The 14,086-nt window shown below is 41.1% G+C and overlaps 1 protein-coding gene across 2 annotated transcripts; it reads left to right on the top strand.

Moving 5' to 3' along the window:
- The first annotated feature begins 278 nt into the window (after window positions 1-278).
- Window positions 279-13,943, top strand: LOC137136699 (SEC14-like protein 2). Of its 2 annotated transcripts, XM_067522350.1 has the most exons (14): window positions 279-574; window positions 677-1,023; window positions 1,129-1,191; window positions 1,767-1,842; window positions 5,496-5,539; window positions 6,295-6,357; window positions 6,501-6,689; window positions 7,203-7,298; window positions 7,387-7,447; window positions 7,533-7,616; window positions 7,711-7,817; window positions 11,712-11,851; window positions 12,357-12,526; window positions 12,611-13,943. In XM_067522350.1, the coding sequence occupies exons 3-14, from the start codon at window positions 1,138-1,140 to the stop codon at window positions 12,763-12,765; spliced, it is 1,239 nt and encodes a 412-aa protein (XP_067378451.1). In that variant the 5' UTR covers window positions 279-574; window positions 677-1,023; window positions 1,129-1,137; the 3' UTR covers window positions 12,766-13,943. The 2 variants fall into 2 exon arrangements, with proteins under 2 accessions (XP_067378451.1, XP_067378450.1); XM_067522349.1 differs by lacking the exon at window positions 677-1,023.
- Window positions 13,944-14,086: the final 143 nt, after the last annotated feature.

The raw sequence follows: 14,086 nt of genomic DNA, 5'->3' as shown, positions 1-14,086 counted from the left end.
ACGGCTTTCAGATGGCACATAGTCATCAATGTAGAGGATGATGATATTGCTATGCAATGCTATTAGAGCTTTGCGTCTGATCCCACTATTATTTATTTCCGTCACAGGCTGCAGCTGTAGTAATGAAATAAAAACGGATGTAACACATGCTCGATTTTTGTCACAGGTTAAGTTGATTTATACAAAAAAAAAAAAAAACAATCAGAATAAATATGGTGCGCAGGTGTTTAGATTGAGAAATGTTTTTCTCCTCCGGCTTTCCGTAGTAATGATGACGCAATGATTCCCAGCGTTCTGATTTGTCGGTGTTCTGGCTGTTGGCAGGTTCGATCAGATTTATTTGCAGTTCCCCACATTGGAGCAGGTTAGCCGTGGGCCCAAGCTAGATCGTAGTTTAACATGGTGGCCTACCCCGGTTACAGGTTAACCAGCTCCGGGAAACCAGAGCGGAGTCAGGATAGCTTTATCAAAGAACAACATAACCCCAGAGAACACCGTCCTATGAAGTGCTTCCTGCTTCGCTTAAAACTCGCGAGCTAGACCCTTACACCGGCCTTTCTCTTCACTTTAAGGGGTGAGTGTACTTTTGGTCGTTTGCGCAATGCGACAATAATTTCACCATATATCGATAAGGAAATGAACATTTATTTTACATTATTGTGAATTTGTCTTGTAGATGATAGCGGTCCTTTTCTTTCTGCGCATGTGCGAGATGTACGGACTATTAACGAAGATCGCCTATTATTTCTTGGACACATGCTTACTCTGTGTGTAAATCAACCAGCCGTGAATTATAAAAAGCGAAAACGTTCGCTCCAAAGCGCCGTAAGCAGATAAAAATATTGTCAGCTTGATGAAGGTGATAAAACACATGTGGAGGTTCTAGAAATATTAAACTAGTGCTCAGCGACCTCTCCTATATAGACATGTATATAGAGGCTGCAATTTTCTTCCGGGTAACCCTTCTGTCATTTACCCCGATCTTTGGCCGACTCAGCCGGTAGGACTCTGTCGCTGTTCGAGGTTCGTGTTGACATGTTTGTTTCCTCCGGACACCACCGGCATCTGTGTTCATCTGACTCTGGAGACGCTTCAGTTTTTTTTCTGCCTTTTATATTGTATCTTTAGGCCGCAGATATGAGCGGAAGAGTCGGAGATCTCACCCCGAAACAGACTGAAGCATTAGAGCAGGTGAGTTTAATTAATTAATTAATCAATCAATCAATCAATCAATCAAAATAAATTGTCAATATAGTTCACTGAACTGAACTTGTAATCTATATTTCTAAGAAAGACGGCTGCAAATATTTTGGGTTTATTTTACTACTATATCATGAAAATTAAAACTAAATTATTACCTCAAGTGTGCCCCTGTCTGTCTTATTTCCCATGTAAAACATTCACTTTAACATTGTGTTTTGCTTTTACACAATTAGTGAGATTTGTTGTGCTTCTGCTTTTTAACTTGCCGTGATAAGGAAAAGTGGTCTGACCTTTAAAGGAAGTCTGTTAGTTGTGTTTATAAGAGGGAGACTTGCACAATATTACTCAGTGTGTGGACAAGCATGTGGTTAGTCATCCGGGGCTGTCTTTTCTAAATTTAAGGGGGAATATTAGTTCCACAGTATGATCCACAACCAGGAGATATATTGGTAAATATCATGATACTCCACAGTGACCTCATCAGACAGATAAAAATACCTGTTTTGAAATGCTGACATGATACACTTTTGGTCATACGTCTTCTGTCTATCCTCTGATTTTAGTTTCGAGGGAGAATACAAGACATTCTTCCCCTCCTTCCTGCACAGAACGACCACTTCCTTTTGCGCTGGCTCCGAGGTGAGTTGAAATCTGCTCAACACTGGAACCGATTTTGCTCTCAGAGAAAGTCCAAAGACTTCTAATAGTAGCTGGGCAGTGGAGTAAATTTGTTTTTTTTTGTCTACTCATTTGCCAGCACCCACCAAGAATTCTGTTGCTGTTGTTGCAGAAGGTGCAGTGGTTTATAAAATGACATGACATAACGCAACAAATGAGGAAGACAATCCCATAGTTTTCGTGTTTGAACACGATCTCCAAGCAACAAGTGGAAAACCAGTGATTACTCAGCAGCAAATAAACAAAAACCAAGAAGTCAGCTTTGTTTAAAAAAAAAAAAAAAAAAGACTGATTTTCCACGGGTTGGTTGAGGTTGTGCACTGCGATTAAAGGAGGCCTTGTTGTGATTAGTGTTAAAGCAGGTACTGCACTCAGTGTATCGGGCTAATCCGAGGCTAATCGCATTAAAAGTGCACAACAATGGACGACAGCCTGTCTGCTGGGGGGACACACTGCTGCTGAATTTTGGGCTCTTGATGATAATCAGTTTGGAGTGAGGGTGTAATGTTCTCTTTTATTAGGCCTCACTACATGACTTTGCCAGCAGCTATGCTTTTCAAAAAGGTCAAAGTCACAGCTTCCAACACTGACAGCGAAGCTCTGGCTGTACAATGTGTGCTCTGAAGGATTAGGGTTGGTCATGACTGCGTAGATGACGGACACTGAAGCTGTGGCAACAGTCAACCTCCTCGTTTTAAAGCAAACCCACTTGGAGTGAGCAGTGGACGACCTTAAATTGGTGTGGCTGAAGCAAATGGCTCTGATAATTGTGTTTGAAGATGCAGGGAGGTGTGTGTGTGTCTGTCCACATCAGGCACTGGAGCTCTACTGAGAGGGGAAAGACTCATGAATGCATCCCAGTATCAGAAGATAAAAAGCCTACAATTTTTCTTTGACTGTCCCAGTCTTCACATTTAAATATCATTGAAATCCCGTTCACAGAGTTGAGGAAAATTGTACATGGCAGTCAACCAAGTAAGCTTGTAGATTTGGAACATGGAGAATTTCATAAAATGGGCTAAAAGACAAAATGTCTTGTTTGTTTTTTAAAAATACCATAAATGTTTGAACAGGTCATCACATGTCTCTTAACTGTTCGCAGTCATCTTGTGTCTAATTTATTTTAGCTGACCCGGTCGGCCCGTTCAGTAATCCATCCGGGATGGCAGAGCAGGACACGGGGGGGCTGGGTGCAACCGATTGGACTGGTTCTATTTCTCATGTCAGTATTAGCTTGAGTTCCATATCGCAAATTTAAGTTGAGATTCAATTGAGTGTTTGAGGCGCTTGAACCTTAAGATAGCAGATTATCTCCATAAGTCTTATCAGACCTGGACCAATGGTGTGTGTGTGAGATGTTGGTCCAAAGTTTGCTGGTGATTAAATGTTATCAGATGCTGAGAACACGAAGTTCTCGCACCAGCCATGAGCTACGTTAGAAATCTTTATTGCAGCTCGAAACCTTAACGGTTGTATTCATGTGTTATGAAACAGCAGCAGGTTCATACTCATTATCCTCTTTAGGGTCATTGGAGGCTAAAGCTTATTGCAGCACGCTTATCTCCAGTTAGCCTGAAGTTTTGAATAATCTAAAATCCGACAGTGATGTAAATACAAATAACAGTTAAAGGGTTCAAAATCGCAAAACTGTGGTTACACAATAGCTGTAATTACTCGTTACCCCAGAATAACCCTTGTCTCAGGCCGGATCCTTCTTAGAGTCACTGGGTGTCCTCAAGGTGCCAAAGTGGAGCATTAACTAAAAGTACAATTCACTGCGGGGTGAAGTTGCAAGTCTCACTTGAGGCCTGTTGTGCTCTTGCACCTCCTTTTTAAAAGGAGCTTTAAGCAGCGGCATCAGACGTACAGCGCTTTAAATACCAACCATGAACTGCTGGAATTGTAGGCATTAAATTTTAGAAACTTGATCTTTATTCTCTTGGTTATTTAAGGCATTTTCACACAGTCTTGCAGAGTTTCTCATCATTTGATTCAACAGAATCATTAGCCTGGAGCCCAAACAGACCTATGGCCTTTACTTTAACTGTCGGATCTTCTGTGTTACTTAAATACTTCAATACATTTACTGCTACTGCTTTGACTTCACTAAATTTTAGAGGCAAATTTTGAACTTTTTACTCCAGCACATTTATTTAATAACTTAGTTGCTTTTCAGAATTACCTTTTAATATAATTTAAAAAATATGGAATAACCATAAGATTGACTGAAGTTACCCAGCTGCATGTAAAGTAACTCATAATATACAAAATAATTTAAAACCAGCAATAATCGGAACAGAATAAAGATTTAACTTCGTCACCAGCTGCAACATTAAAGTGATGAACAGATCAATAATTATAGTCCAAAGATATATACATTGAAATGAGATTCTGCATATTGAAAGCTAATACGTTTGGTACTTTTAAGTATTTTTGGAGCTAATGCTGTAGTACTTGATTAACATTTTGAATTCTGGACTTTCATGCAGGACCTTGGACCTTTTTACTTAAGTACACGATGGCTTTTTCGAGTACCTCTGATTTTTACACCTGCACAGTGTTTTAACTTGGAATGACACATTGACTTCTACAAACTTAAAACCTTCTTTTACCAGGATGTTTATATTGTGTAGCATCCCCTCTTTTTATGCGCTCATGTCCCAAATATTTTCTATTGGTGAAAGTTCTGGACTGCAGACAGGCCAGTTCAGCACCCGGACTCTTCTCCTGTGGAGCCATCCTGTTGTGATGGATGCAGCTTGTGGTTTAGCATAGTCTTGCTGAAATATGCAAGTCCTTCCCTGAAAGAGACGTCTGGATTATGTTGCTCTAAAACCTCTATGTACCTTTCAGCATTGATGGTGTCTTTCCAGATGTGTAGGCTGCCCACACCATAGGCACTAATGCACCCATATACCATCAGGCTTTTAAATGGTCTGCTGATAACCAGCTGGAAGGTCCCTCTCCTCTTTAGTCCACAGGACACGACAGAGTTTCTAATTTTGATTCATCAGACCAAAGAACAGTTTTCCATTTTGCCTCAGACCATTTTAAATGAGCTTTGGCCCAGAGAACCCATTTGTTTTTGATTTGTAGCAACTACTTTTCAGCATTTTGTTTCCCCTGTTCAAACTTCTTTGAGATGTGTTGCTGCCATCAAATTCGAAATGAGCTAATATTTCCATGAAATGGTAAAACGTCTGTTTCACCAGCTGATATGACGATGTTCTATTGTGCATGAAATATGGGTGGAGATTTGCAACTCCTTCCATTCTGGATTTTATGTTTTACATTGTCCCAACTTTTTATTAATTGGGGTTCTATAAAATCACAAGTTTAATATTTAAAATGCATTCTCAGTGCACTTTATTATCCTCCTCTTGTTTTTATTTTCATCACTCTTTCTCCCTTTCCCTCCTCTCGAAAAGCAATTTTGAACTTGTATGAAACTGTATTTTATCATAGAAAATATGCTGCACTGCAGTTTAATGGTAAATGTGGTGTGTTGGTGGAATCTCTCTTTCTCCCACTGAAAATTGAACATAACCTTAGACCACAGATCTCTTATTAATCTTGTCTGCTTCTTTTCCCTTTGCTTCTTTTTTTTTTTAAAGCCAGAAACTTCAACTTGCAGAAGTCTGAGGCCATGCTGCGAAAGGTAAAAGACCCTATAAATGTTCTGTATAAAAACTAAAAGTACAGTTGGCCGCACAATACAAATCACAAAATGAATTGAAGCCAGGGTCCAACAGCATCTTCTGTGACTAAAGGTGGAGTTTAGCTTTTGCACAGTGTCATCGCCGCAGTGGCTTTGGATTATGGAGAGGAGCAGCATGATGGGTTTTCACTGGGGAATCTGAGTCACCACAGGAGATAACGTGTAGACAGAAGAGATTAAATGAGTTCTTAAGATTACAGAACACGATTTACAGGCCAAACCAAAGTGACACACGCAGCACGGACACACTGCGTGTTTGCAAACAGTTACCAGTTTTCTCATCCAGCTATTTCCATCATTACAATATTATCGTTTATTTGAATCCACAACTACACAGTTCAGGTAACTTCAGGTGTCACTTCCTACATCTGTCGTCCAGGCTTAAAACAAACGTGTGCAGCTGAAGCTTTTCATTCCCTTTCATTGGAGTGTTTGTGGTTGTAGCATGTGTGTGTGCACAGTGGTGGTTGACTGATCCCCTTCCTGCTGATGGATCAGGTTTCACATCCTCCCACTACTGTCTAAAACCTCATTAGTCACTTAAATCACTGCCTGGACAGATTGGCTTCTTTGGGAGCAGTCGATCACCAAGGAAGTACAAATAATAAATACACAGCTAATTGTAATGTGCTTACTGATTTAATTTGATGGCTTATAGATTTGTTGAATTAACATAAATTCATTTGTCCTTCCAGCATCTGGAGTTCAGGAAACAGATGAAAGTAGACTTGATCATCTCGGACTGGCGTCCACCAGAGGTAAAATCCTCTAAACTTTTAAACGACACCATTCAGTGTCTCTAAGAGCAAGTTTAGCTGTAAATGTTTCCATTAATAAATATGTCAGGAAATGTCTTCATTGACAAAAATCCCAGGAGATTTAAAAAGGCCGCTGTTTGCAGGTGATAGAGAAGTATCTGTCGGGAGGGATGTGTGGTTATGACCGCGAGGGCAGTCCCGTCTGGTATGACATCATCGGACCAGTGGACCCCAAAGGCCTCTTCATGTCGGCCTCCAAACAAGACTTCATCAAGTCCAAGATCAGAGACTGTGAAATTCTGCAGAAGGAGTGTAAACTTCAGTCTCAGAGGGTAAGAGCAGAGATCCAGGACAATGGTATGTGGTGTCGAGGTGTAGTCCGGTTTTACAGAGGTGGAAGGAGCATGTGTAGCACAGTAGTCCAAATCCACTAAGGAGGCTTAAGAGTCTGGAGCCCTGCAAAAGCTTGAAAGTAGAATCTGTGTTTCCCTTTGGTTAATCCTAGTGTAGGGCCTCAAAGGAAAAAAGATTAAGGACCATGTGGATGACATTTTTAAATTCTTCATGTTGACGTTAACAAATCGGGAAAACGCACTGAAGTGCAGGCGGTTTGCTGTTTACTGGTGAAAAAGTGCAAGACCGAACCGTGGTCAGGGGTACGGTGGTCTTCAAACGGGTCCTAAGGTAAAGCTGGCAAGCAGAGTTTGGAAAGGTGCAGATGAGGCTCCATAGTAAAACCCTCACCTTTAATGGGACAGCATCAACTACAGCTGCTTCCATTTGTTTCAAAAAGTAAACGTCCCATTTTTATCCCCCCCCCCCCCCCCCCCCCCCGTTTTAACCAGCTGGGGAGGAATGTGGAGTCGATCACCATGATCTACGACGTAGAAGGTCTTGGTCTGAAGCACTTATGGAAACCTGCTATAGAGACATATGGGGAGGTATGGAGACACACAGACCTCACAAAACTAAGACTTGAAGCGGACTGTTAGTGTGGTGGACATCTCTGTATGTGTTCCTCTGTGTCAGATCCTCCAGATGTTTGAAGACAACTACCCAGAGGGTTTGAAGAGGCTGTTTGTTATTAAAGGTAAATTCATGTCTGTTTAAATGGTCATTTAGAGTCAGTTGGTTCACGAGCACCAGTTCAAACATCTGTATCTTATCCTCTGTAGCGCCTAAACTCTTTCCTGTGGCCTACAACCTCGTCAAGCACTTCCTGAGTGAGAACACGCGGCAGAAGATCTACATCCTTGGGGGTGAGACACTGCAAGTCGTTGGCTCTCATCAATGAGAACGTTTCAGTGCACGTCGCTTTAAAGGATGTTGAATGTCGGTTCTCCCTGTTGACAGCTAACTGGCAGGAGGCTCTACTGACGTACATCGACGCAGAACAGCTGCCGGTGATATACGGGGGCAAACTCACAGATCCCGACGGAGATCCTCGCTGCCGGACCAGGGTGAGTCGGAGGTTTAGCGCCGTCCACATTTACAGGTGTGGATTGATATTGGTAGAAAGGAGGGCTGATGAGTTGAAGGAGACGAGTATCCATCACAAATACCAGGACTTGTGTGTCTCTCCATATGGGGTGTGTGTGTGTGTGTGTGATTGGAATTTCACTATTTTATTATTGAGGGATTTCTAAAGTTGCCTCATGATACTTATCTACACCTTAATAATAATGATAATAAATTGTTAGGGCGTAAAATTGTTGAATTATTTGAGTGACGTTGCTCTGCAGATTTTGTTATGGTGGAAATCATGACCAAGTCTTCATATTCGTGACACAAACCCTCAACGCATAGGTAACACATTTTATTGCTTTAAAGTAATTATCGTACTGCTACCATTTAATTACACTGTTACACCATGCAGGAAGTAATTATTAGCCAGTGCTGCAGACAGATGTTTGGCATGAGGCTTCTCTTTACACTCACTGCCAGAGATGAGACGCGGTGGATACAAGTCTGATTTCAACAACCCTCGATCAGCCCTGCTGTAGAGTTTTAAAGCTCTGATCTGCAGCTCAGTTCTGGAACGAGCAACCTGCTTTGGAGTGTTGTTCCATCCCTTTCACTCTGTGCACCTTTCTACTGCATCATGAGAAAACACACCATAACAAAGTAAGGAGTCGTTCACAAGTTAAAGAAGTTTTTGGCACAGTGTATTAATGTGACGTAACTTGAACGTCAGCCTCAGAGGTCTGAGGAGGAGATCAGTGTTCAGGTAGTCGGGTCTGTCCTCAGACAACGTTGATGATCCTGTAGGACGAAGCCAGTCCATGTGTCAGAAGCCTTTTTTAAAACACTGATTTTTTTTTTTTTTTTTTTTTTTTTTTTTTCCGAATGCTGATTAGGCTTTGCAACAACGTTAACACGACTCTGACAAACTGGTGTAGAGCACTGCTTTAAAAAGGCTGTGAACACATTCTGTAGCCTCAGCTCTGGTTTTAAAGCCCCTCCGCACAGTAGTTGCTCTTCACTTTTTTGCATCCACTGCTCCTGTAGTTCAGCTTCATTCAGCTTTGCTTTCAGTGAGGACCTGGCTGAGTAAATGTGCTCACTCTGACCTTGCCATGACACACTAGGTTATTCTTATCCTGTTTGTCCTGTCACAGCCCAACAGAAATGGGGGTGGAAAAATGTTCCTAAACAACACTGAGGGTGTGTGAGACGTCTCCTGGAAGGACCGTAAAACACCCTCAGTGTTGACGTTGGATGCGTGAGGGATCTGGTTACACATGAAAAGGCAAATTGGATCACAACAGCTCGATGACCAAGCAAAGACTTTTCTAGTCTGTTGCCGAAAGGATCAGTAGCTGCACACATTGCTGCTACTGTGACCCCTCCCTGATCTCTGCAGTGGACGAACCGGTTTAACAAGTATCTGATGTGGTTGTTCAGTGAAACTGCAGAAATGTAAAGTAATAAAGGACATACAATCCACAGGGACGTGCAGATAAGACATTAGCCGCTGCGTAGCGCTGCCCTGCTGAATAGAAAAAGTGCCTCAGAGATGCTGTGTGTGTTGGCAGCATAGCTTTTAGCAGCCAATGCAGAAACCAGCATCTGGACTAGTCGCACCCTGTTAGATGAGTTAACGCTGCACACAACAAAACTGACCCGTGCTTGTCACTGTTTCTGTAGATAAATAATTGGGCCGAGGACAGATGAGGAGCACGAGAAGAGAATTTCAGCTACACTGAAGAATCAAGAAATTCAGATGCTCAGCCTCAAATTCTTTTTCTACATTTTTAGATGACTAGCTGTGTGCCCTTGATTTTTGTACTCTGTAATTCTGGTTAGGTTGTAGAAAGTGAGATGTTATGGAAAACTGGGAAATATGCTTATTTTCTAGCCCAAAGTTGGAGAAGATTGATCTTATCTCTGTTTGATCCAATCAGCCATAACTCAGACTGTGCTTTGTTACAGACACGGTCCAGGACAACAAACACCAAAACAAAAGCACCGACACACAAAAAGCACAGCGTAAAAAGACACTTCATAAAGCCACATACTGTATTTACACATGGGCCTAAAGGAGGAGAGTTGGACTGATTTTAGTGTGTGTGTGTGTGGGGGGGGGGGGGGTCGTCACTGTTAAATACTATGTGCAGAGTCTACACATGCATCTGTACATTAGATTCTGCAATACAACATAGCAGCAACACGGATCCCCAAGCTGAACACATGCTAAACCTGCAGATCAACATGTTGGCTCATGGGTACGTTAAACGACACTATCTGCATATGTTCCTGTCATTAGACAGGTCGTCCTATCATCCCTACCCCTGACAGTGATGTTACTCTTCTTTTGCATTATATTTAATCACCCTTAGCAATTGTTGAAAACCAGCACTATACGGACAAAATCACTGAAATAGACAAATTGTCTGCATGCATCAAATAGTCCATCCTGTCCCACAGTCAATCATTAAAATGCAGACAGATGTTTGGCATGAGGCAACAAATACCAGAGGTGGTAGAAGTACACAAACTCAGTATTCAAGTAGAAGTGCAGGTATTCGCGCATGATGTAAAGAATCATTAATTAATTTTTTATTTTTTTTAATTGGTACTGAACCAAAAGTCACTACGAGGCTGATGACGGGCCGTTTGTCCGACACGCTGAACAAAAAGATCCACTGAGATCAAACGGAAGGTTGTAGAATTTAACCAAAGGATCAATTTGATTACATAAACACAGCAGATGACAACGATGGAAGTGAAACGATAAAGATCAAAAAACACATTAGGAAAGCAGCCGACCCACTCACCCCTTCTCCAACCGTGTATATGAAGCCTAATTAGTCCATTGTCCCTCCTTCCCATGAAACAAAATTCTACATGTAATATTTGATAACAAAATAAGAGACAATACCAAATGAATTTAAATGGTACGTAACTCCGGCGGGAGAAAACAGTCGTAGCAGAGCAAATACCGGCCATCAAAGACGCTGGAAGGCAGATGATGTTACTGTTTCGACATCAATGCTAAGCTAAGCTAACTGGCTGCCTCTAACTTTTCAGTGAATAGGCATATTTCCAAAAATGTAGAAATATGTCTTTAAGAATTGGGTTAATGGGCTCAAAGAATCAGTCAGTATTTTATTTTACGCTCAAAGAACCATTGATCCAGTCTTTGTGTGAATGTTGCTGGATCCTTTGAGCTCATTATAGTCAAAATCAGCTGATTGGTTTTTATTATTTAAACGCATAAAAAAATGTTTTACCATCCAGTTTAACTTAGTTTTTGCAGTGGTAGAAGGCTCCTGTGGAGAAGAGACCTCATGTCATCGGATCCCGGTGGTCTGCTTCTTTTGAGCCTTATGCTGCTTGGATGTGAGGTTTTTCTTACATGTTTCTCCTTAAGGGTTCAGAACCAAAAATCATGAGATGCCTGATGGTTTCCTTTTTTTTTTTTTTTTTTTTTTTTTTTAACTCTGGATCTTTTGTTTTTCTTTGTTGTGGGCAGCTTCTAAAGTGTGTGAGAGGTCGTTACTGTGAGATCTTTTAGGGAAAACCATAAAGTTTCTGTTCATTGTTTTCCATTTGTCACCTGCTGGACTCACTGGCTTCAGATGACAGTACCCATCGTTAGGAAATCCCTGCTGTCTGCTGGGTTGCTCCTGTACTGTGCTGGGAAATGACACCACCTGGTTTTGAGTGAATAAACAGGAACATTTAAAAGAGAAAACACTTTGTGTTTGTATTTGTGAGAGACTTTTTTTAAATGGCCACTATTTCAAGCATTGGTAGTAACAGTAAGTGAAGCCTTTTCTTTCGACCCTCCCAACACTTCATATACACGTGTTTGACGCCTGCACTTTTGACTCTTTGTGTCTGTGTTGCAGATAAACCACGTCGGCCCAGTTCCCCCCTCCTACTACGTGCGGGACCATGTTAAGGTGGATTACGAGCAGTGTATGACAGTCAGTCGAGGTTCCTCCCAACAGCTGGAGTATGAGATCCTGTTCCCTGGCTGCGTCCTCAGGTCAGCTGCATGGCGTGAAAGGATGAACATTAGCATATTCATTGATTGGTGAAGTAACAGAAAATTCATAAAAAAAAAAACTTGTTTACTTGCCTCCAGGTTTGAACAGGTTAGTTGGCACATGATGTTAAAGTACTTGATCCCTTGATGTTTTATTATTCTTTTATTGTGGATTTCATTGAAATAATTTTTTGCACTTTTTTTTTCTTAATAATTTTATGAATATCAGATACAAGATTGGAATTGTTAATATATTTACAGGCTAAACTGTGATTATTGGTGTCAAATGTTTTGGAAAAGTCAATGGCAAATATAAAGTTTGAAACTACAGACTTATTATAAAATAGCTTTTACTTTCACCATTTACATTCCAGTTAAACTGCCGTCAGTTGTCATAGTGACCCAAACATTTTGTGTCAGTGAAGGTGCCTAATAACAATAATATGAATTTACACAGAACAATGTGAAAAGCAGTGAGCTGAGCACCTGTTCTCCGTCCTGTTAGGTGGCAGTTTGCCAGCGACGGGTCAGACATTGGTTTTGGGGTCTTTGTAAAGGCTAAAAAGGGCGAATGGAAGAAGGCTGCCCAGATGCACGAAGTCGTACCCAGCCAGCGCTACAACGCCCACTTGGTGCCGGAGGATGGATCTCTGACCTGCGAACAACCAGGAGTCTGTGAGGAGCTGGTTCAGCATTTCAGTGCAGCATCCAAACTGATCCAGGCGTCTTTTAATGATCCTGTGTTTTTGTTGTCCGCAGATGTGCTGAGATTCGACAACACCTACAGCATCTTCCAGGCCAAGAGAATCAGTTTTACTGTTGAGGTCCTGCTTCCAGACCAGCTACAGGCCCCACAGACCAACGGCGGAGCGTCCAGCAACCACGTGCGAGCTGAGGACAACACTCCGCGATAAGTAAGAAGATGTCAGTGCTACCGGAGCAGAACATTTTAGCACAGCCTGAGATACTTGAGTTGAAGAGGAACTGCAACATGCTGCCAACACGCTAGAAAAGAAGACGTTTAATGACGTCATCCATTTGTTAACGATCATGGCTTCAGTTTTTCTACTGCTAAATATTAAACACATTCCAAAACGTGAAGAGGCAAAGCTTCACGTTGTAGTTGTCTCTGACTGGGACCTTTTTACTTCTGATAGGAAACGTCAGAAAACGTGTCAACTTCTGTTTGTCGCAGAATCATTTTCCACAATAATCCAAATGTCAATGCAAAAACTTTATTTCTTTTTTTTAATTTAAGAAACCAGGAAGATGCAAACTTCCAGGTTGGCCTTTTAAAAAAAAAACAATTCCTCCTTATGTTGCTCTATTTGGTCACAAGCTGGAGACAATGTTCCTTCACAGCAAAACAAGTCAGTAAACTAAACCATAATGTTTGGCCACTTTTTTTAGCTGGAAGCTTTCCAGCAAGCACATTAATGTCCTGGTTAAATTAAACATAGTTTAAAGAGCTAATGTTGGTTCCTGAGCCTTAAGCACACTAATCTGCAAATTAAAGAAAGTACAGTTAACCATTGATTTGTTCATATGTAATTAGCTTTGCAATTAATTTTGCTAACAAAATATAAAAACAGTATCAGGCCTGAATTACTCATTTGCAAATACTTGTAACTCTAGATTTTTCTTAAGGTTTTGTTCTTATGAACTCTGTATGTCCTTCCTTCAACGTTCTTTGTCATTTCAATCCTAAAGTGTCGTGTAGAGTAAAAGGAAACGTTCCTATGGGATCACAGTGCTACAATGAAGACGGCCATAGAACACAAGACAAAACAAATATAACCAACTATAACGATCAAAGACAGATGAGCCATAACTAGATTGCACAGGTGCATGTGCAAAGCAGTACTTTGAACATCGGGAAATGATTAATGGCTCATTGTTTGTGCTTCTAAACAGCACACGAAGACAGATTTGTCTCAGTGCTACTTGATGTATGTGCAGGTACTTTTAATATTATTTCAATCTAGTCTGTAAATACATTATAGTAGGATATGACTAAGTATTAAAGCAAATATGTTTCAAAAAAGATGCAGTATTTACTATTTATGTCTGAAAATAAATTAGTTTCATCAGACGATTACTGAATGTCTGTCGTTTGTGGCTAAACTGATGAAGGTGGCATCAACCTGTTAGTTTTACATTTAGTACTTTAGCAGACGCTTTTATCCGAAGCAACTCACAGTTGAAGTACAAGGCAGCAAAAATTGAAGGCGAGGA

Source organism: Channa argus, chromosome 11 (assembly GCF_033026475.1).
Source record: "Channa argus isolate prfri chromosome 11, Channa argus male v1.0, whole genome shotgun sequence".
Taxonomy (NCBI): domain Eukaryota; kingdom Metazoa; phylum Chordata; class Actinopteri; order Anabantiformes; family Channidae; genus Channa; species Channa argus.
The sequence above is the reverse complement of the archived record's forward strand: the minus strand, read 5'-3'. Positions and strand labels throughout refer to the sequence as shown.

What these genes read in the sequence shown, in the direction of transcription:
- LOC137136699 (XM_067522349.1), top strand. Translation starts at nt 1,138, where the DNA reads ATGAGCGGAAGAGTCGGAGATCTCACCCCGAAACAGACTGAAGCATTA. An exon ending in CTATAGAGACATATGGGGAG is followed by an intron (nt 7,299 to 7,386) that starts GTATGGAGACAC and finishes CCTCTGTGTCAG; the next exon opens with ATCCTCCAGATGTTTGAAGA. An exon ending in GAAGATCTACATCCTTGGGG is followed by an intron (nt 7,617 to 7,710) that starts GTGAGACACTGC and finishes CCCTGTTGACAG; the next exon opens with CTAACTGGCAGGAGGCTCTA.